At 38.6% G+C, this 22874-nt stretch overlaps 1 protein-coding gene across 3 annotated transcripts in view; it reads right to left on the reverse strand.

Annotated features, from left to right (window-relative positions):
- SATB2 (SATB homeobox 2) overlaps positions 1-22874 on the reverse strand; it is a 180114-nt gene that overhangs the window by 64233 nt on the left and 93007 nt on the right. For all 3 annotated transcript variants that reach the window (XM_053918904.2, XM_024563955.4, XM_024563956.4), the window contains one exon: positions 8684-9156. In XM_053918904.2, coding sequence (XP_053774879.1) covers positions 8684-9156 — 473 coding nt within the window. The remainder of the gene's footprint in view (positions 1-8683; positions 9157-22874) is intronic.

Genomic DNA, 22874 nt, shown 5'->3' on the forward strand with positions numbered 1-22874 from the left:
ACCATGTAATTTCCAATTGACTTCAAATTGATTCAGTTATAGTTTTCTCACAGCATTTCTGGCCTTTAAATTTGATTTACTTTATTTGAACAAACACGCACTTAACTCCAGGCCAAATGGTCACCATTTCAATCAATGGCCATGAAAATAACACTCGTGTATTTTTTTTTTATTACTTTAAATAAGCAAGGGTGAAAAGTATATAAATAGTGGGATCTGAAGCTAGCGTTTCTTGGTATTTCTTCTATAAAAATTCTACTTTAATTATAAACACCACCCTGAATTGGAGGAGACTGGTCACATAATAAAACAGTAGGCCTTCACACTAAAGGTGCGGGCTTCTACTGAGACACGGCACTGGAGGTTAAAGAAAGTCCTTACCGAGGAGACAGACGCCCTATCTGTGTGAGCTGAGTTGACTGCTCCTCGTTAGAGAATAGTGACCAAAGTTTATAAAACCATCCCAAAGGCAGTCTTTCTTGGTTAAAATGGTGAAACCTGCATTTTCTAGAACTAAGTTCATGACTAATTTTAAGAACTTCACACACTAGTCAGGGATGAAAGGAGAAGACAGAACAGGGTGGTCATGTTTGTTTCCTCGGATTCTTTGGTACAAATTTTGTGAAGGATGGGGGAAAGTTTTCAAATTTTCTTTTATATAAACATTTCTATTTCAAGTGGTTGAGGACTGAGGAGCGTCATATATGTTTGACAGCTTTGACTCAACCTTCTCTTTACCCGGAGTGCACACAAGGCCGGCATCTCCCCCAAGCTTTTTGGCTGAAATTGCCTAAAAAGTGCCAATTAATGACAGTCTTTACACGCACAGGGGGAACTAAAGGGAGACAGCTATCTGGAGGGCCACCCTTAAGCTATCTAATAACTTTGAGCCGCTGCTATTCTGGAAGATATTAATATTATTATAATCTTTTAATCTATGAAGTCAAGCCAGCGATTCTGAAATGAAAGATTGCCTACTTTATGAAGCAAGCAGGACCATCTTTTCCTACTTTATTAATTTAATGTTGAAAGCAAAAGAGGGTATATTATTTGCTTCCAAAGCCAATAACATGTTCATGCCTGATCTGCAGCATTTCATATTTCCAGCCCATCTTTCAGAGGCTGGACTTCCTTTTTCTCACTGGTTTCCTTGTCATTCTATAACCAGCTCACTGGACCATGGAGTCAAGACCCCTGCGTTTACATTGTGCTTTATTCTTGTATGGCTTGCTGAGGCCGTATCACCACTGGATACTGAGAAATAATGATGACCGAGACCAGAGGTCGGCTGAGAAAGAATTCTGAACATCTCTGGAGGTCAAATTTTCTACAACTATAAACTGTATTGTAATTAAATCATGCTTATCTTTGGCTAACAGTATGTACAAATCAAACACAAGGCTTAAAAAGACAGAGAGAGGAGAGAGGTTTCTCCCATAAAAAACTGACTGGTAATTCGTTGAAGCCCAGACTTCCAAATATTTTGATTGCTAAAATTTTCATTTTGTTGCTACACATCTTTTCCTAACTGTGCCACTTCAAAATATAATGTTTAGCAAGTCCTTAGACATTTTTAAGCTTAATAATATGAGTGTGCGTATACTCTAAACAAGGTGCCAATAAAGCATAAAAGCAAAATACTCGTCATTTCACACAAAGACATTTATATTTCTAGCCATTGACCTTACTGCCAACTTTCCTGATACATCATTCAATCTAATTTTCCAATCTGTTGAAACATTCACCAGTTGCTGAGTGACTTCATAAATTGTATTTATAACCCTGGCCTTAAGTTTTTTCAAATGACGTGGCCTTGATGAGTAAACAGCAGATTTTTGGCAAAGTCTCATAAAAAATAAAAAGTAGTCAGAAACGGACGGGTCAACCAAATGAGTTCCCAAATGATTTTTTCAACCCTCCGCTCCATCAGATAAGACCAGGGCAAACAGCTTTCTCAAGCCAGGCCTTCGACGAAAGGTTGAGAACTGAGTAACTCTGCGACCTTTTCACGGACCTGAAGAAGGAGCAAGATGCCAAATCAGAGGCCTACTGTTAGGGAAGAATAGCACATTCTACAAAACACATCTGTGCTTCTACTGAAAACATGTTTCTAAGAACTGGCTCAGGAGACCTACTGGAGACACAAAATGAGCCTGAACTTTCTAAGATACGGCGGAAGTCTTGCTTTCAAATGATACAAAGGTCTCATTGTAGATTCTTTGTGGAAGGATGTGTCCTGGACTCCACCATCAAGGTGCGGGGCCAGTGGTGCAGGCAGGGATGAGGACCACAGCTAACTGCCCTTTCCAGGCGTTTTCATGCTCCCATTCCCACGTGGCAGGACACCCGTTCCAACGGGTTTAGCCCACTGTGGATCAAAGCTTCCTCTACTTCATTGAACAGATGTGCTCAGATGCAAGGTCTCGGAGGAGAAACAATGTTCGTAAATGGGGGGATTTCTGGACATACGAATATGTAGGTCACTGGATTTTTAAATAAATTAGAGAACAGTTTATTTATGAAGGAAGATTCACTGTACATATTTTATGAAATCGTGCTTATCATAGGTCAGTGGACATACCATTCCTTAGAAATATTAAGTTTTTAAAAAATACCATCATAAGCCTTTGGTTAATGTTTTAAATCCATAAAGTGAGGAGGGACAAAAGAACACGTACAATTAGGATTCATAATCAAACTGTCAAAATGCAAAGATGTAAACGCAGTAAAGAGCTAAGCAACTTACTTCATGTCCATTGGTCCAGTAAGTGAGAGTATGCCAACACTAAAATAAATTCAGGATGTAAGCAAGGGAAAATAAATGTGAAAAAATAAATAACACCTGACAGAGCACTGGTCCCATTACCTCTCAAAATTCTTAGTCCTGCAAATACCATTTCATCACTGACAGGGCACTGGAGCTGGGGCAGGGCCAAGGAGCACAGCTAGACGTGGAGACTCAGTCAGTGCGGTTTCCATTTAAGTCAAGTTTGGAAGATCTCACAGGAACACAAAACTAATGTCTGTTTCTCTCTCTCTCTCTCTCTCTCTCTGTTTCTCCTCCCTCACCCCAGCATAAGTAAATCTGATATCAATATCAGCCCCACTAAATTCAGGGGACTCAATTTTAAAATATTTTTCAAATGAAAGTGGTACAGTAAAAGCGTCTATACTGTTCCCACAATAACATCGTGCTTTAGATTTCTGAAGGTACTAGGCACTGAACTGGAGATAGGTTCCATTCCAACTCCTACTCCCACGGCATAACCAGACGTCAGCTAGGCTAGCAACGACACTGGTGCACAGCCTGGGGTAAGAAGCACATCCTGAGACCAAGATTCCTGTGCAGGTGATTCATTACAGAAGTGCTTCTGAGGGAAACTGGGGAGGGACAAGGAGAAGCAGGACAGAGAAGGAAAGAAACCCACACAAGGTGCCAGCCTCGGCCTGATCCTGCAGAGAGATCTGGAGCAGAAGTCCCACTTCAGAGACAAGAGAGCTGGGCTTTCATCCTCACTCACCTATGAGACACTGGTTTAGCATTTCCAGCTCTTTGCCAATGTGAGCAAAGCAAAATCCAGTAGCCTGAGGAGAATCCTTTGAATAAAGAGCCAAGTAACTAACATCAGGTTTTACAAGTAAAAGCGGGGGCTGGGGTGACGGGTTGGAGCAGTAGAGCATCAAACTAAAGCCGGCATGCTATCTGCTCAGCCTCCTCTGCTGCACTGACCACCCCACCTCGCTTTGTGACCACAGGGAACAGAATGCTCAGACATGCATCAGAGGACTGCCTGAACAGCAATGACCAGGTCGGAAAGCATCTCATCACTGTTACCTTACCATCCTCATTGGTCCCCACTTGTCCTAACAGTCTTCTGAGACATGAAAAGTACGGCTAACCTTTCAAAGGACTGTAAAGAAGAAAGTGATATTTTTTGATATAAGAACACATTCTACATATAAGGTCATAACGACAAAAATAGGCTTCTACCCTCCTGACGACGCAGGCGATGTGACACCGTGCCACGCCCTGCATCCAGGACAGAGTCTCGAGTCGCACGCCCGCGCTGCAGACCTGCTACCCTGGCATTGCATGGCCTCACGCGTGCTGTTTCCCTTGCCCAGAACATGTGATATAATCTTACGGTCTTAGTTTAGACAGGATATGTTTGTACTAACGAACCAGTAGAGAAATATAAAAAATAATAAATAAAAAAAAAGATTGGTAAAAGGTTGTCTGCCTTGGATGGTTATGAAAAACATTTTGGATACTATAAAAAGGTATTGAGAGCAACCTCTCAGAAATATAGCTTTATTGCTTAATTATGTTATTTTCTATCACCAAATTAACATACCTAAAAGTGGCAATGGATCAGATATACAAAGTAATTAATAATTTCTCTTTGGAGAACTTAACATTTTCAAATGCTGTTTGTTATGAATGTGAGTTCTTCATCTAGGAGTCTTAAACATGAAAAACTATACTGTTATGTTTTTGTATTTTTTTTATAATTCTAGCATCATTTATGAATGCTATGCATGTGGCTTTGTTCTACACACACACACACACACACACACAAACTGCTGGATTTGTTCCTTGTTAGGAATGAATCCAGGAACCCAACTGGATATTGAATACAAACTGTAGGGTGAAAAATTGCTTTTCATTGCGTTTGATAGTTAATGAATAATAGCCATCGTGAACTACTCTGGAATATTCAGTGGACTGAGGATATGCTACACGTCAGTACAGCCACTGAGTACAGGACTGGTATTGGCCTTAGGTGTCCATTTAAAATAACAGTTCTTATTCTGCTTGCTTTGAGAGGAAAAAAAAATGTTGAGATTCTCTTCTGTCCAAAGATTAACAATTCATCTACGTTATTATCTATAAAAGTTCATTTTATTTGCTTATTATAGCTGGCAAATTATTATATCACCCATAAATGTCCAGTTCCACTCAAAAAGGCCTAACATTTGGAACACCCATGGCTGGTTTCAGAGGGCACAGCACACTGTATTTTCCATTTAACAGTGCTGCCGGTGGAACCCAGCTGCCCACCCTCACTGGTAGTGACTGCAGTACACACGGCGAAAGCAATCTGCCTGCTGACCTCCAGCATAAGTTCAAACTATGTCATTCTGTCAATACCATCTACCTTGATTAGGCTGGGCTTTATACACAACAGGTTATGATCCCAGAGGGATGAAAAGCTTTCCCAAATTAAAAGCAGAATTTTAAAAGGAAATACTCATACATTCCTATGCAGTTTCCATTTGATATCCTCAAGGCTGGCCCATGAGCTCCAGCTCATGTTGATTGAAAGTGAATGTTTCTTTCTGGGTGTAGCCATCTTACAAATTTAATGGCAGGAGGAAAAAAATAAAATGTGTTCCATGTTTCAATTAGACCTTTTATAACTTGGCACTTGAAAGATGGCAATGCCAAAGAAAAATCATTAATCCATAAAAATAGACAAAAAGGAATGTGCAGGAGAAGACAGACCTTCAGAGTCTAGGGCCTTGGCAGAGCGCTCCCTCACACCAGCAGGCCCTGGCTCTTGTCTAGGCTCGCTGTGCGTCTACTATTATGCTTCATGCTATTTGGGAAAAAGGTACACTGTATTTGGTTTCAGTCCAATGTATTGCAACCATGCTTTCAAATTTATCCTTAGCCAAAAGAGCTGCATGTGGAACCCGGCAATAAAATGTTGGCTAGCCATGAAATGCCTATTCACGCACATGAGTGATAAATGAAAGAACACACACACAGAACGGCAAATACAGACTAAAAGACGCATCCTTCCACTTCGTATGTTGTCACTGTAGGCGACAGACTTGCTCCAAAGGACCAGTGTTTCCTAACCCCAGTCCACAGAACTGTGGACACCCAAATGCTGCCTGAGTACCGACTCACAAGAGAGAAGTGATGGAGTGATGTCTGGAACCGTGCAGACCTCTGTGAGCCTCCAAACTCAGTCTCAAATGATGTAAACAGACTCTGTCAATAATAGAAAGTATAAATCTGCTAAGAGTCAAGGGAGCAAGAAATTTCACCTCTCTGGGTCTCCTGCCATACTTAATCTGTCAGCCCCAAGCCTCAAACAATCCTACTGCCGCTACTCCCATGGTTCCCGCACTGCTGAAGCCCGGTACCAAACCACAGTGGCTGGTTCTATCACTCACGGCGCATGCTGTTTGGCTTCAGCTGAGGCCCTTTTCTACCTCGCAAACCCTTCTATCTCAAACGGACTCCTATCCCATTCAAACTGTCAACCCACTCCTGGCCTCCCTTTCAACACCAAATTTGGGAAACAGTAATTTGCCCCTGCTTCTGTATCCTCAACAGTTAATCACTCCTTAAGTCTTGAATTCTGGCTCCTGCCTTCACCACTCTAACAAAATTATGCTTGAAAGTTTGCAAAGATCTCTACCAACCCATCAGCAGATTTCATGGCATGGGTTCGAGCTTCTCCCTCCCAGACTTCGTAGGTCTGCACACATAAACAAGCCTCCTGGAAACCCTGCTCACATCTTCTATGTATCTCACTAGCAGGCCCCTGTCCTTCCATCTTCACCTGGCCCCATCTCTCCCGGCATTTCTTCAGTCTCTGCTAGTGGGAGAAGTGGTAATGGTTTTGTCCCCTCTTTAAATCCCAGGCAATGTAAATAGATTTCAAATCTCTTAGCACCAAACTCTTATTTTCAATGACTGCTACACATTTTCACTTTAAGAAATCTACCTACACCTGAAATTCAAAATAGCCCAATCCAAAGTAATCACTTTAATTTTATCCCAACCATCTCTATCAATATCCTCCTTGATTCTCTCACTGAAGCTTTATTCTCGATCACCAGGCTCGCACCTAGGCATTACGTTACCCCCTTCCCTCCTCACCTAGCCAAGTGGTTGCACTTTTCAGCCAACTGGCCTTTCACAATGCTTCTTGATTCTACTCCATCGCCGTCAGCCTGGTTCAAAACTTCTACTCATTTCAGCTGGACACTTATGGCAGCCTTGCAAATATTAGCCCTACCCTCTTGCTGTCATGAGGGGAAGAGAAATCTTCCTAAAATCCAATTCTGGTTATTGGGCCATAGCATATTCCTTCATTAAATCTTCAGTGGTTTCCAGTGCCTACTGAAGTTCAAAGTTCTTAGCATGGCCCAAAGACCTTTTTTGATCTGTTCCCTCCAGATCAAAGTTCTATTATCTGGCTTTGCTATCAACTATCCACTATTCCCATATTTTTAACTCAACATTTTTCTCATGAATTCCTTTAATCTGAAATGTCTTTCTTTCTACATCCTTTGCCTGTTAAATTTTATTTATCCTTCAAGGTCTAACTCTCCAGCAACCTAACACTAAAGTCAATTGTTTACGTATGTGTTGGTCCATGATCTTTTTTATTTTCACTTGCACATAGCTTAGATTCCTGCCTTGCATTTAGTAGGTGGCTCAACTTAAAACCGCTGTCCTCTTAAAGACTTAACCATATTCATTCTACTGTAGTAGTCTTTACCCCCAGCTTCTCATGAACACCCACTACGACAATTGCTGACATTCTCCTACACTGCTCACCAGACTTCACATTTTATTCTAGTTGCTTGGGTTCATTTCTTGTTTCACTACAAGGTCCTTAACTCCTTGAGATTAGCACTTTTGCTTTTGTGTTACTCAAGTAAGGGCTAGATTAGTGGTTCTCAAAGTATGGCCCCCAGACCAGTAGCAGCAGCAGTACCTGGGACCTTATTAGAAATGCAAATTCCTGGGTCCCACCCCCAGACCTATTGAATCAGAAACTAGGATGAGGCCCAGCAAAGTGTTTTAACAGCCTTCCAGGTGATGCTGATGTGCACTTAAGTCTAAGAACCACTGACGGAAAAGAACCTCTTACTTGTAAGTGACCCCATCAATAAAATAAGACATACATAAATAAACTATCTTCCTACCATTTAATATTGTATTGGCATATAATTCCCCTAAAACATCAAAAATATGAGTGTTATTCATTACAACTTTATTAATATTTTAAATCTAACTTGTATTTTGAAGGGTTTATATATTACAGAAATTATAACATGATACTCTTTATAAAGTTCAAAAACAAAGTAATAATAGATTGGGCATGCATTAATAGTTTTAAAACTACTTTTTAAAAAACAAGGTAATGATTACCACAAAATTCGAGGTCAGGGTTACATCTGAGAAACAAGCAGATGACAAGATGAGGGAGGAGAGAAGCATATAGACCCAAGACACTGGTAACATTTTGGGTCCTGAGCTGGTGAGTTCAGACATGTTCATTATGTTGCTGAAATTGATTAATTAGTTATAGCTATGCATGGATCAATGGCGGTAACAGTTCATAACTAAGCATTATTAACTAATCTAATTATATGTGCTCTGAGATCCATAAAAACTTTTTAAGAGATAAAACAAAAATGTGTTACAATTCCATCCCTAACATTATTGTTTTTTGTTTTTTTATTGTTTTTGCTGTTCCAGTTGTTCCCACTTTTCCTCCCTCTTCCGACCCCAAGCCCACATTTACACAATGGAATACTATGCAGCAGTAAAAAGAAAAAGAAGAAGAAGAAGAAGAAGAAGAAACTTTCACATTTTGCAACAGCAGCATGAAGTTAACCACCAGTTAATGTTCATATTCAATGCTAATGGTACCTGTGTGCGGTTGAATGCCACTCTTGCAAAGACAGCTTGGGACACACTGGCCCTCTTCAGCTCATCTCTGACTTGCTGGTAGATATCTGGAGAGACTTCCACAGAGGAGTTGGTTGGCTCTGGCTTAACTGCTCTGGGAATGGGTGGATGGTTCAGGAACTGCTGGTTGATGGCTTGAGGATGCTGGTGGGCCAGGAGCCGGCTAACAGCAATCTGTTGGTTTATCAGATGGGCCATGGCTATTTGTTGCCTGACAAGCTGTGGACTAAGCTGGGGAGAAAGAAGACCAGGGCTCATGATGGGCTGTAATGCGGGCACTTGGTTTCGGATTGGTGTACTGTGGTGGATTTGGCTATGAGGAGACTGTTCGTTGGTTTTCCCCAAGGATGCCAGCTGATTCATATTTGGCAAATGCATTGGACGCTGGCCCAGAACACAATAGTCTGAAAGGTTTTCTCGTTCCACTCTTTCCACTGTTAAGAGATAAAAGTGATAATTATCGTTATGTCCACTGGTATAATTTATTGCTAATCTATGTACTACTGTTTATCATATTTTTGGCAAATTAATGACATAGACTTTTTTTATACAAAACTGGAGGCCCCAAAGTAAAAGTAAGTTATGCTTTCTTGCAAAATATTACAATAACAGACTTTTTATAGGTGATATGGAAATAATAATATTTGCCACTTGAATTTTCTTACATTCTTAAAAGTAGGCATTTTAGTAAATAGTCAAGACACAAACCACTAACCATAATAAATTCTAGATTCTCTCATATTTCCAAGCTCTATCATCTCCTCCATCACCTTTTGTTACAAAAGCAACAGTTGTTATCATCTTCTGTAGTTTGTGATTAATGGTAAAGTTCATGGTCATCAGGAATGATAAGGCCAATATCTCCTGCCAAATTAACTACAACCTCCTAATGAAAATCCACATAACTACCATTATATAACATAGAAACAGTCACAGACAATACCTAATACATAGTGTATCTTTTTATCTACTCACTTGCTATCTTTGTCATAGGAATATTTCTTTAATAAGTGAATATTTTAATGATTATAATATACAGTAGGATAGTAAAGCTCACAAAATTAATACCATCACCTTGACCTGCCACTTAATAACATGCTTCCCCTTTCCAGGTTATCTACGTTTTACATTCTATTGCACTTTAGTAAAAATTTAAGGGATAACCTTGAAAGGGAGAAGAAAAAGACAGTATCATATGTGTTCAAACATGAGGCAGATTTTTTTCTTCCCCCAAGGATATTTCTCAACAAAGAGTGAGTCACCTCAAAGTCAAATCCTTATCTAAATCTCTGTATTACTTTGTTATGTAAAACAAAGGTTTATTTGGAAAAAATACAATAGGCTAAAAAACCCTCCATCATTACTAGTTCTGAATGCTTGTAGATGTAATCTACAAAATCTGTTTTTTAAACAAAAATTCCAAACAGATTCAACAATTCTTTCTTAAAATTGCAAATGCTGGATATGATTATGCAAAGCCTATTAAGATAACTTTAAAGAGACTCCTTTGGGTGGTTAAATGCTGGAGATCAAAAGTATTCACCTATAGGAAAAGTTTTGTAAATGTCCCTCTATTTTCGTATCATCATTATGGTGCCTGTAGTTTGGCATACGGTTTACAGTGACAGAACCATATTTGAATCAAAAGAGTACTGAGTCTCAAAAAAATTTAGGCAGTGATGTTTGCTAGCAAACTGGGTGAGATGACTCAAACAATGATGGATTTGTCTTTACTTTGGCTGAAGAAACTAGTCACAGGTCACACATGAAGACTTTGAATAATTAGTTAATGAACTGTGAGGGTGGGGAAAAGCAGCATTTCTAAATTAATAGTTTATGTAAGATGTGATTTTAAAATGCATATGAAGAGGTAAATTAATACATAAAAATGTAAGTAGACATCTGACCATTTTATGTACATGTCTAAAGATTTTACATATTCAAAACCTCAGAAAATAGGTAATCTTGGATTCACATTACATTCAGACATACACAGTATTTTTTCTGCTTTAAAAAAACTGAATGATTACCTCACTTTCCCATGAACCCCATAATAAGTCAAAAGTTTACATCAAACTTCTTAAAGTGTTCAATCCTTCAAGGTAATTCATTTAGTCTGTATTCACCTTTCCTTCATGAGGTTCAAGGTGAACAAATTATTTGAATTTTATCCTCTAAAGGCAAATATTTTTCAGTCATTGTATTAATTAAACTTTAAGGTGTACAATCTTAAAATCAAACCAAGCAAATAGTTAAGAGCCTTCAAATAAGGCAAGCTAACACAGTTTTTTTTTTTAATTTTAATTTTTTATTGTTATTCAATTACAGTTGTCTGCATTTTCTCCCCATCCCTCCACCCTACCCCAGCCAAACCCCCCTCCCTCCCCCACCTCCACCCTCCCCCTTGATTTTGTCCATGTGTCCTTTATAGTAGTTCCTGTAATCCCCTCTCCTCACTGTCCCCGCCCCACTCCCCCCTGCCCATTGTTAGATTGTTCTTAACTTCAATGTCACAGTTTTCATAAAACAAAAATTACTAGTATAATTTCCTTAGGAAGAAAAGAGGCAGAGACCATAGACTGCTTCTAGAGTCAAGTCGTACTTCATAAGCAGAAAGATTTGGCCCCAGGTAGACATTTTATTCATCTGCTTTTTAATTCAGCCAAAGTAAAGACAAATTCAAATATTAAATTATGTTTTCAGGTACTTAAGCAAAACTTTCATTTGTTTTTTTTTCTACTTAAAAAGCACAGACCCATTCTCTCATAGCATGCATTCTTTGACCAAAAACTAATTTTCCAAAATGTTGACATTTTCCTTTTTCAATGATTTAATTATATTTGAGTAAGTTACTTTCTTGAGATATAACTAAATGACACCAATTTAAAAAACACTCCATTCACAGATCTAGTCATAATCATGCACACAATTAAGCACAAATATCAGATTCCATGAAAACCTATATGAATTGGTGTAATACAAAGCAGAAGAATGTCAATCCATACTCCTTTAAGATTATATTGTACATGGTAATTCTTCCTTTTCTTACAAGTTCCAGATCTTTCTAAGTTCATATAGTTAAGAATGGTGACTGTACAAATACCTTTAGAAACACGTGGTAACACCATGAAGTGCTAACCACTTAGTAAAATGCAATGAAGGAATTGCAAATGCAAATGCCCACACACCCAGGTAGAGAACAGCCAAAGAAGGCAGCTGCAGGGGTACTGAGTAGAGCAAGGGAAAGCCTGCCCAGTCCAAAGGGAGCAGCCCCTACCTTGCATCAGCCAGTTTTTGTCTTCCTCACATTGTCATTTCTTCAGATTTTTTTTTAAGAAAATAAAAGTTGGATTTTTACATGTTAGCTCCTAATTTTTAAGTGTTGGCAACTAATTCCATTTTCAAAACACAATAAAAGCCAATGAAAACATTTCTGAAAACCAGATGCTGCCCATCGACAGCCAGTCTTAAATTTCTGCCTATTAGACTGAAGACAACCCCTATGTTGTTAAAGAAAAAAATTCAGCAACACGTGACTAAGATGGTAAGACAGACCTTATACCAGGACCACTGCAACAGACAGAGGGGTCACTACAATAGGATCGCAGAGTGTGAAGGGAGTTTGGGCCCAACTCCAAACACAGCATGAGCAAGTGGGAATTTACAGCCAAGGAGTAGGGTTAGGGTCAGTGGATGGAAAATTACTTAAGAGGAAATATCAAAAGTAAGGGGGATTCTGGCTAACCGACCTAACAGGATTCTTTGCTGAAGACGGGCCAGAGTAATCAGACATCACCTGGGGAATAGTGGAGGCTGAGATATCAAAGGTGATCGGATATCAAGGTCATAGGGGGTTCTGGTTAAACTGACTTGGCAGGGTTCTTGCTAAAATTGGAATTTACAGGGAACTATACACATGGGCCTAGGAGAAGGTTCGGGAGCCTCTCTAAAGTTTGGTCAAGCGACGAATCTTTGTCAATGTTTTCCAGTCCCCGACAGCTCTACCAACAAAAGCCAAGTTCTTTACACTGAAGAACAAAGGGGAGAAAGAATCCTCACCCCAGTATCACGAGCGGCTGAAAATCAAATGGTCATCAACCGGCTGCATGGCCACTGAACAAGGCAACGCATGATTTCAGTAATGGTTTGCACAGATTTTGCCAAATTTCTAAAGTTTTCAATTTTTTTTCTGCTGCAACTCCCACAAAAATAGTATCAGAATAATCTTTAGCCTCTTAAGTCACAGCAGGTGAAATACAAATGCTTAAAAAAGAGTCAGAGGAACATCATAGACTGAATTTGGGTATTCATTATTTCTATTTCCTTTTCTTTCTAACCTCCCTCCCTCCCTTCCTTCCTTTCTTCTTTTTTTTCCTCCCTCCTTCTCTGCCTTCCTTCCTTTTTTTTGTTAAATTATTTGGAAGTCAACACAAGGAATGAGATGCAGATGTAACAGAAGTGCCTGATTTTGTGTTTTGCTTTTCTCACTCTGAGAGAAAAACATCATGTTAAGCCTGTCTTAAACTAAATCAAGTCCAAAGACAACACCTTGGCTCTGAGGCATCATCTTATCTCTGCAATATCCAGCCATGGATCAGAAATCTTGAAAGTGACGAATAAAAGGCAGTGCTGCTTCTGATGATGAAAACGACGTTCACATTCACAACAGAAAATATTCTTGATGAAGCCAGAACACTTTCTAACTAAACAGACATTAGAAACACACTGCTTCCAGGGCTTTGTATCAGAGATACAACCCAAGTCCCTGTGAATTTGATTCTACTACTGTTGAAGTCCTGAAGGTGACCTGTAGAGTGGAAAGCGCCCAGGAAGGAATGCTGCCCCCAGCTCCACGTGCATGCCCCCAGACACGATGTGGCTTGAAGAACTAACGAAACAAGTGGGGCTGACACACTTCCAGTAGCTGAGAGGCTTTCTGTAGCTATTCTCACCTTTGGGCACACAATACAGATCTGGAATCTGTTCAGGTTTCTGAGAAACTCACAGTTCCAGGAGGATCTTACTTTGAGCTTTCTGGGAGTCAGTGAAAACCACAAGGAATGAGAAACCAGAATCTAACTACCCTTTGAGCTTCTGGGATTCCAGGCAACTCCAAAGTAGAAGAGGCCTTTATAGCCCTGTATTAGAATCCCAGTCTTCCCAACGTTACAGTTGACGTTCCAGTCAAAAGCACCCCCTGACCGTTAGCTATTCAATGCCCATGATCGCTGGCTATGGGAGTTGTTCACACCCCAGAAGGCTGCACTCCCCCAAAGAGATTTATCTGCATTATAATTAGAAGATATTTGATTCAAAAATCTCGTTTTATTTCAAACAATTTTACAGTACATCTAGGAAGCCAAGTACTTATTTTAATTATTGCAAATCCCTGATATATATATATATTTTTTAGGTGGTTGCAAGAACATTTTCAATACTATATATACACACACACAAATCTTGTCTTATATTCCTGACACTTTTTTGGTAATTTTTTAATTGAGATTTTTGGTAAATATCTTTTCATCTGTTGGGAAAGATGTATGATATAATGATTATAAGCAGAGACTCCTAAACCAGACTGCTAGGATTTAAATCTCAGTTCTACCACCTGGTGGATGTGTAACCTTGGGCAGGTTACTTCATTTCCCGGTACCTTCATTTCCTTGCACACTGTTTGTGAGTTAATAATTGTCCCTTCCCTGAAGGGTTATTGTGTGGATTAAATGAGTTAATATTTGGTGACACTTAGAACAGTACCTGGCACTATGCGATGTTTACCATTACTGTCAGATTCATCTTGATGTGTGTGTAGGTAGAGAAGAATGAATATGAACTATACATTTCAGGTCTCTGCTGTTCCAGAGATACTCAAAATATTGTCCTTTAACCATTAATTTCCATGTCACCAGGAAGCCTGTTAGAAATACACATTCATGGGCCCTGAATCAGAATCTTTTAGAGTCCTTCTGTGTGCTAAGATTCCAACAATTAAAGTTTGAGAATCAATGTCTGTATTACCTTTGCTTTTACTTACTGTCTTTTAAGATTACACTGGATGCTTATTATTATCTTAGAATTGGAAGAGTAAAGTTTATATGATCAGTATCTATGTGAAAGATCTTTGTTAAAATGTTTTTATAAATATCAGGAAAATATCTGTATAATTATGATTAACAGAGAAGGCTTCTCATTTCAAAATTTCCTGATTAGGACATTCTGGCCGATGGCTATTTCCTAAAGGCCATCCAAAGAACTGCAATCTTTTCTTTTGTTTCAAGTAACTATGCCATATTACATCATATCGAGCTTAAAAACAAATCCCTACAATTTAAAAGAATTGATTATCTGTATAGAATTACATGCTTCTTGGCACATGCAGGAATATGTTGCTATTCCATTTCTCCAAATGAGGCTTAATAGTTTATATTCTGACCTATGAATTAGGAGGCAGAATAAGAGATGGAAAATAAAATGACATAATCTCATAACTCTTGCAATTAAATTTACAGGAATGCCATACAAATAACAGCTTTAAGTTTCAAAAATTACTATGAATACAAAATGGGGAAAATTCAAGAAATAAAATGTGCTTTAAATGTACAGGCATACCTCATTTTATTTCACTTGGCTTTATTGCCCTTCACCAATATTGCATTTCTTACAAACTAAAGGTTTGCAGCAACCCTGTGATAAGCAAGTCTATCAGGGCCATTTCTCCCACAGCATTTCTCATTTCATATCACATTTTAGTCATTCTCACAATATTTCAAGCCTTTTCATTACTATCATATTTTCAATGTTCTATTATACTTTCATCATTATATTCTATTTTCATTATTTTATTATTGTATTGATCTGGGATCAATCAGTAGTCATCAACATTAAGGCAAGACCCTCCACCAGCAAAAAGATTACAACTTGCTGAAGGCTCAGAGGATGGGTAGCAATTTTTAGCAATGAAGTTATTTTTTAAAGATACATATATTGCTTTTTGAAACATAATATTATTGCATACTTTATAAACTACAGTATAGTGTAAATATAACTTTTATATGCATTGGATAACCATAAAGTTTAGGTGACTTGCTTATTTGTGATACTTGCTTTATTATAGTGGTCTAGAACTAAACCTGCAATATCTCTGAGGTATACTTGTATACATATTACATTTACATCAACCAAAGAAAGGAAAGTTTCCTACAGTATTTTTAAAAAGCAAATGCTGCCCTAGCTGGTGTGGCTCAATGGATTGAGCGCTGGTCTGCAAACCAAAGGGTCGCTGGTTCAATTTCCAGTTAGGGCACATGCCTAAGTTTCTCGGCCAGGTCCCACAGCGGGGTTGGGGGAGCATGAGAGGCAACCACACACTGATGTTTCTCTCCCTCTATTTCTCCTTCTCCTCCCCTCTCTCTGAAACTAAATAAATAAAATCTTTTTAAAATAAATAAAAAATAAAAAGCAAATACTTACTGGCTTATCTTTATTTTCCAGAGAATAATAAGAAGGCACCAAAATGTCCTAACTTAAACAAGCAAAAATAAAACAAACAAAAAACCCCACTATCTTTTTCCTCTTCAGTTCAATGCTTCTCTCAGTTAAATGTCATTATTTGTATCATGTCTGTAAAGATGTTACATAAAGTAAACACAGTAAAATTTCAATACTCAAAATATATTCTCCAGTGACTAAGTGCCCCAAAGGGCACAGCTGAGTATTTATGAGCAGCAAAAGGACAAGCATCTCATTGGCACAGGTGCCTGCCAATCAGAGCTAGGTGGCATAGGATAGGTGGAAAGAAGAACACGCTGGGATTTTTAAGGCCTGAGTTGTAACTAGCTGGGTGATTTTGGGATTACCTGTAAAATGAGGAGAATTACCTACAAACTGGCTTTAAATCAACCTTCCGGGTTACTTACCTAATAGCATCTTAAAGTGTATTGCTGCTAGAATTTTCAAAACAATTCTCTTTCTCAGAATAATTGCTTCTGCTTTTTGACTCTTTGGCTAAAAGTTAAGACTCTCCTAAGACATCTCTCTTAGTGAAACTCCACTCAGCGACAAGAACATTAGTGTTTACAGTGGCAACCGTGGTAGTTGGAGGATTGATCTTGCAAGTTTGTCATCTATCAATACTGTGTAAAAGACTGATAATTTTTCCAGGACTAAGAACCTAATGTTTCAACGCAAACCTTAATATAGTTGCTTTTGTGAAATAACCCCTGGGGGTTGCCCATGGTTATAATGAGTGAAAAGTAATGCACTGGGTTTTGCATTGAGAAATTTCTAGAATTTTTGGTCTATGGATTTTTCCTTAAACCATTAAGAAACTAAATGCAAACAGATTAGCATGAATAAGTGCTATAAAACTCTAGTACTCCCCCAAAACATATCCTAAAACCTTGGATGGGAGAATATAAGCCAAAACTTTTAAAAAGGATGGTGAATTTCTCTGTGACTCTTTTAGCCTCAGAAAGTACTCTGCAAGTGATTCCACAAAGGTAAGACATAGGCCTGCCTTTGGTACTCTTGGTAGGAAAGATGCCAATGAAATTGATCATTTCAAATGGGTACCAAACCTTTGAGCATAGAGAAAAGAGATATGAACATACCATTGCCTTGGATTTCCAAACCTTCAGCCCAAGTTCCCTACTCCCCCCACCATAGCCCCAAAACTGTGGTTTCCGACTTTAAACACAGTGATCATGTCTAATACCAGTGAAGTCAGATAACTTGTTCAAGGTCAAATAGCTATCCAAACATAGATAAATATTTAGGAATATTCAAAAAGATTAGGGCTGACTCTAGCCTCATAAGCACAATAAACAAACCACATGTGCTGTGAAAACTACTCTCTATTTTTCTTTCTCTGCGTAACTCTAAGTCAAGTTCTTAGGGCCTAAATGTTTCACAAGTACTTTTTAATGGGTTTCCTTTAGAGAAAAATGTTTTTATTATAAGTGCTGAGGTTCTCACATCGTGCTAATGCACCTCTTTTAAAACATGTTGGCATTGCAGGTACCATCACGGGCCTTACCACATGCACAGTAGCTGAGGCGCTGAGCTAAATCCTTTGTACATTATTGTCAATTAATTCTCACAACAGTCATATGACAGATATTGTAATGCCCACTTTACTGCAGAAGTAGTTCAGAAAAAGTAATGTTACAAACCTATTAAAGGAAGAATGAGAATTCAAACCTATGTCTTCAGCACCTTAACGCCTTGGGCATGTGATTATTATTAATTTTAGGGTTTGAGTCAGGGCTCATCAGCTTCCCCACATATAAATCCAGCATTCTACTCAGCCTCATGCCTCCACTAACATCCTGTAAACTTTCCTGAGGTGATAAGACTGAAAAAGCTGGTCAAAAAAGTAATGAAATCACTGATTCCTCAAAAATTAAATTAGCTAATCAATAAAACAAGATCATGCACATTTGTTTATTACTGCTTTAATTTAGATGAGAAACATTTATTAACCAACTATTATGTGCTAGGAATGATGTCAGCCCCTAGAGATGCAGTATTGAATAATATTAGCTTTAAGAAAAAAACTCACCTACATTTGTTTCAAACAATTTAACGGTTTGGTATATGTAGATGTAATATCTACCTATGATTTAAATTGCTTTTCTATCTGATAACGAAACATAGCTCCTTTTGATTCCTATCTTGTCATTTATTATCCATTCAGTACAGTCATCTAATACAAATTCACACTCATTATATGTCTTTTCAGGAATTTCCCTTTCTTCTGTTTTTCTTGTGGCCAAAAAAGCTGTGTCCCAAAATGAGTGTCATCAACTTGGATTCCCGCCTGACCAATGAGAGACATGAATCACACAACATGGAACCTCAGCAAGTGCTCTTTATAAACTCTGTAAATATGAGGTGCTTCTTGGAACCAGGTAGCCAACAGGAAGTAAAATGGGCATTCGCACTCACATACCATGGTGCTGACCCGAGCATCCTGGGCAATCACAATGAACTCACGTATGACTGAAGTACATGAAACTGGTGATGTGCAGCACCTCTGACCTGCACTATGGTGACTTCATACGGTTCTACCTGATGTTTTGTTGACTCCTCTCTCTGAGCTGGACTACACACTAATGTTCAACAACCCTACTATTCACCCAAAGTACTTCAGAGTTAAATTCTTTTTAAAATGTAAATGTAACACTAATTTCCCCGAAAACCCAGAATAGCATCCCACCTGCCAAGACTGAATATGCCCAATCACAGAAAGCACTCCTGCTTTACTCTCTCCTCTTCAGTAAATGTGGGTACAGTCAATTTGTTATATAAAAACCAGTTTCTGTTAAAACAAAGAGACATGTGATTTTAAGAGCTAAAGCTCATATCCCATATATAACAGATATAAATCCTACACCATTGGTAAGGGGGAAACTATTACCAGAAGAGTTCACTAAATATAATTAAAGAAAATATTAAGCTTCTGAAAGGGCTGAAGGGCAAAAGAGAAAAGGAAAAAAGCTAAGTCTTTTAGGACTACAAAACCTAAAGATTTTTTCCTCTACATTTGCTAAAGAGAATCTGTCTCTGGGTTGAGAACTTGCTTGCAAAGTCTCTGCCTCAAGCAAGATATTCAGAGCCAACTTGTTAACTCCTAATAAAACAAGGTTTGGAAGGAAAATGCTTCCAGCCCCGTAAGTGCAATGTACCAGCCAGCATTGTGATAATACTGAATGACTGGTCTTAGGTATATTTTCCCCTTATTATCAACTTCCTTTTTCCATCATATTAAGATCCACAAAAACATCTATGTCTACCATAAAGCAACTTGAATCTGGACACCTCTGTTTGGGGGCAATAAAAGCTCATAGGACCCCATTATGTTCCATGGAAAAAGTGAGCACTGTCCACCATTACCGGGACTGCGTCAGAACATTACTGTCCCTTTTGGTTTCATACGATGCGTTATCATAGTTGGAATACTCGCTGATCATTTCAAGTATTCCCATAACTTTATGGATAGGTTAAAGCTACTTATATCTAATACTACTTTTATTTTATTCTTTATTTTAATCTGAAACTATCATTTCAGAGGTGAATTCACACATGATAGAAAAAACACTTGAGAAACTCAGAATTATTGTTCAGGAGTATTCTACCTTTGACATTTAGCATTCTATGTGTGTATTAATTCTTCGGTTCAACCTATTGAACAAAAACTAATCAAGGAAACAATCAACCCATGATTCATTCTTTTTTCTGTAATTTTATAGAACTTAAATGTCTTAGGCCATTTCTTAAGGAAAATAATAAACTAACTGGAAAAACCTCAAAGGGATATTTTTCTTAGACATAAATGGTCCCTAATTTTTACTCAGTAAAGGTGTTACTGTCTCTTTCAGTGGAACTGACTATTGCTAAATCTTTAGCTCAATAACTAATTAGTAGAAAAAGAGAATGATTCTAAACAATTACTAATTTGCTAAGGACATTTGTAAAATGATTTAAACAACCTAGTACTTTCTTTTATTCTCTCAATTGAGAAATCAGATAGTAAATAAGATTAGTCACAATATGTGCAAAAACAAAACTATTCTAAGTTCATATATGTACAAATAAGTTCATCTATATAATTTAATTCTATTAATATTTACTAAGTACCTACAATGTTCAAGGTCCTCCACTCACAGGGCTCTGAGGAAATCACATAATGAATGAGTCGCCAGATGTTTCTCCAAGGAACGGTTGTCTATTAGGGGCTTATTCTGGAATGAAAACTCCTATGGAACATGGAACTTAGGAAGCTGACAGCCTGAAAGGCCCAGTGTTAGAACTCGCAGCCTGCCTGGCGTTCCAGATGGTTCAGGGCCATTCCCTGGGGAGTTCAAGACTCCCAGCTCGGATAATCTCCACTTCTTGCCAAACTTAAACGAAGGCCTATCCTCAGTCAGGCAAACAGCTGGGTAAACTGTCTGTCGCAGGCAGTTGTCATGCTAGTCCTAGCGTCCTACACAGCACTTGTATTTAAGAGCTTCAAGCACCTTTACAAATTTCAGTGCTTTTCAGCTTTTAACTTTGTAAGTCGTCTGAATAAAAACAAATAAAAAGTTTTACTAAATCAAGCAAATTAAATGATTAATTAATCAGGAAACCAAGAGAATTCTTTGATTTTAACCACCTGATTCACCCCTAATTAGAAGACATCACTACAATCATACCAGATTTTAAATAAGCTAGATATTTCCTGGTCTGAAGACAAAAATTCTCATTTCACAATTCTGTAGATTCTTTGTCAGTCACCCCCAGATCTATCTTTGTTTTTGAGTTTTTACTGTTGCTTCTGGGCAGGACAAATGGAAATATGGAACTATGAGAACTCTGAAGCACACTGTGAATAAATGCTAAGAATGAAAGAGACTTGTACCACTACAAATCCTTAACTCTGTCACCTCAGTTCAACACTGTGCTTCTCTCTCATTGTTTCCCAAACGCCGTTGATCCAGAACCCCTTCAGGTGTTCTCCTTTATCAAGGCCCAATCCCAGCCATTCTCTCCCTCCCTGCTAGATAATCACATCACCTACCACCCCCACCATATGGTGCAAGCTACCTCTTTCTTTACCCCTCACTCCATCTTCGAAATCTGTCTCCTTATCCATCTCCTTTCCTCCAGGTTCTTTTACTTTCAAAGGCAAAGTGTCATTTGTGCCTCAGATTCCATCCCCTCCTAGTTCATGAACTCTAGCTAATCATCGCTCTTCATCTTCAGAGATCTTGGCTCCCACTGACTCCATCCTCCCTCTCCTGAGTATTGGGGTACAAAGGGGGAGGGGGAGAGTGTGTGTTCTACTTAACCCTAGTGCTGCAGCTAGCTGCTTTGAATCATTTCCTAAGCCAGTATTTGCTCTCCTCATTTCTTTGCCTCCTTCCCTTCTTGGATGCGTATGTTACCTTTGTTCTCACACCACAGGCAAATAGCCCCCTCCAAGTCATTATGAACTCCTCTTTGCCAAAACTAAGAACTCCCAATTACCTCTTCTTCTTGTCCTCTTCCTGGCACCGCCAACAACATTTTCCACTGGTAACCCATTTGCTCTTGGCTTCCATGAAACTCCACTTCCTTCCTAATCATGTCTTCTTAAACCACACTCCTTTTCCTCTCAAAGATTCCAATCCTCTCCTGGTCTCACTCTCTCCTTTCAGAAGGCTCCTCTGGTATCATTTTAACTATCACATCCAAATAATTGGCTCCAAAATCTATTCTCTAGTCCCATCTTTTGGCCAGCTGGCTCCATATCTTGAACAGCCTGATGGATATTTCTACCTAGTTCACCAACTCTCACTGAAGTTATCAGCACTTTGCTCTAAATATACATTGTCCTATTTCTGTCAAAACCATCAAGAGTCACTTAAGCTCAAAAGGCCTGGATTCTACTCTGATTTCTCTTTTTCTTTCCCACATACATATTGATTGGTCACTTTGCTCTTTCTCACTACTTCCACCGAAAGCCAAGTCTCACCTCCCTCAGTGTCTTTACTTCCACATATTACTGCAGTAAATTTTATTTTGCCTACTTCCTCCAGTGTGTACATACTGTCCCTTCTCCCTCCCATCTGCCTCCCATGTGTTATTTCTTCTCAAATTGCTGCCTTGCCTCCAAACTTGACACTCACTGAATAGAACTTGTGGACCTTTCTCTGTGCTACCATTCCACCAGCTTATACCAATACCATCTATTTGCCAGACATACTTACAGAGCTGCATCCCCTGCTAGGCTCAGGGCAACACAACTAGAGTTAGGAACCACATTTTATGTGTTACTGGATGTCTCTCACTGCTTCTAACACTGAATGCAGCCTGTAGTAGAGGCACTCACTAAACATTTGTTTAATTAAAATTAGTTATTTAATTATGACTAATTTTCTTGCAAGGAAAATTTACTGCCAGGTATATAAAGCAGATGCTCAAATTTATTTTTAAACAGCAAAATATGAGTTATATTATGTTATTTCATATAGAGTATAGACTTTTTGAAACCAGGACCTGTGTCTTATACTTCTTTCAAATAGGAAGTATTTTGGATGGATGGATGGATGGATGGATGAGTGGATGGATGGATAGGGGAGGAAAGGAGGAAGTTAGAAAAGCAGATCTTTTTCCCCTTTCTATCCTT

This window comes from Desmodus rotundus, chromosome 2 (genome assembly GCF_022682495.2).
Source record: "Desmodus rotundus isolate HL8 chromosome 2, HLdesRot8A.1, whole genome shotgun sequence".
In the NCBI taxonomy this organism is placed as follows: Eukaryota; Metazoa; Chordata; class Mammalia; order Chiroptera; family Phyllostomidae; genus Desmodus; species Desmodus rotundus.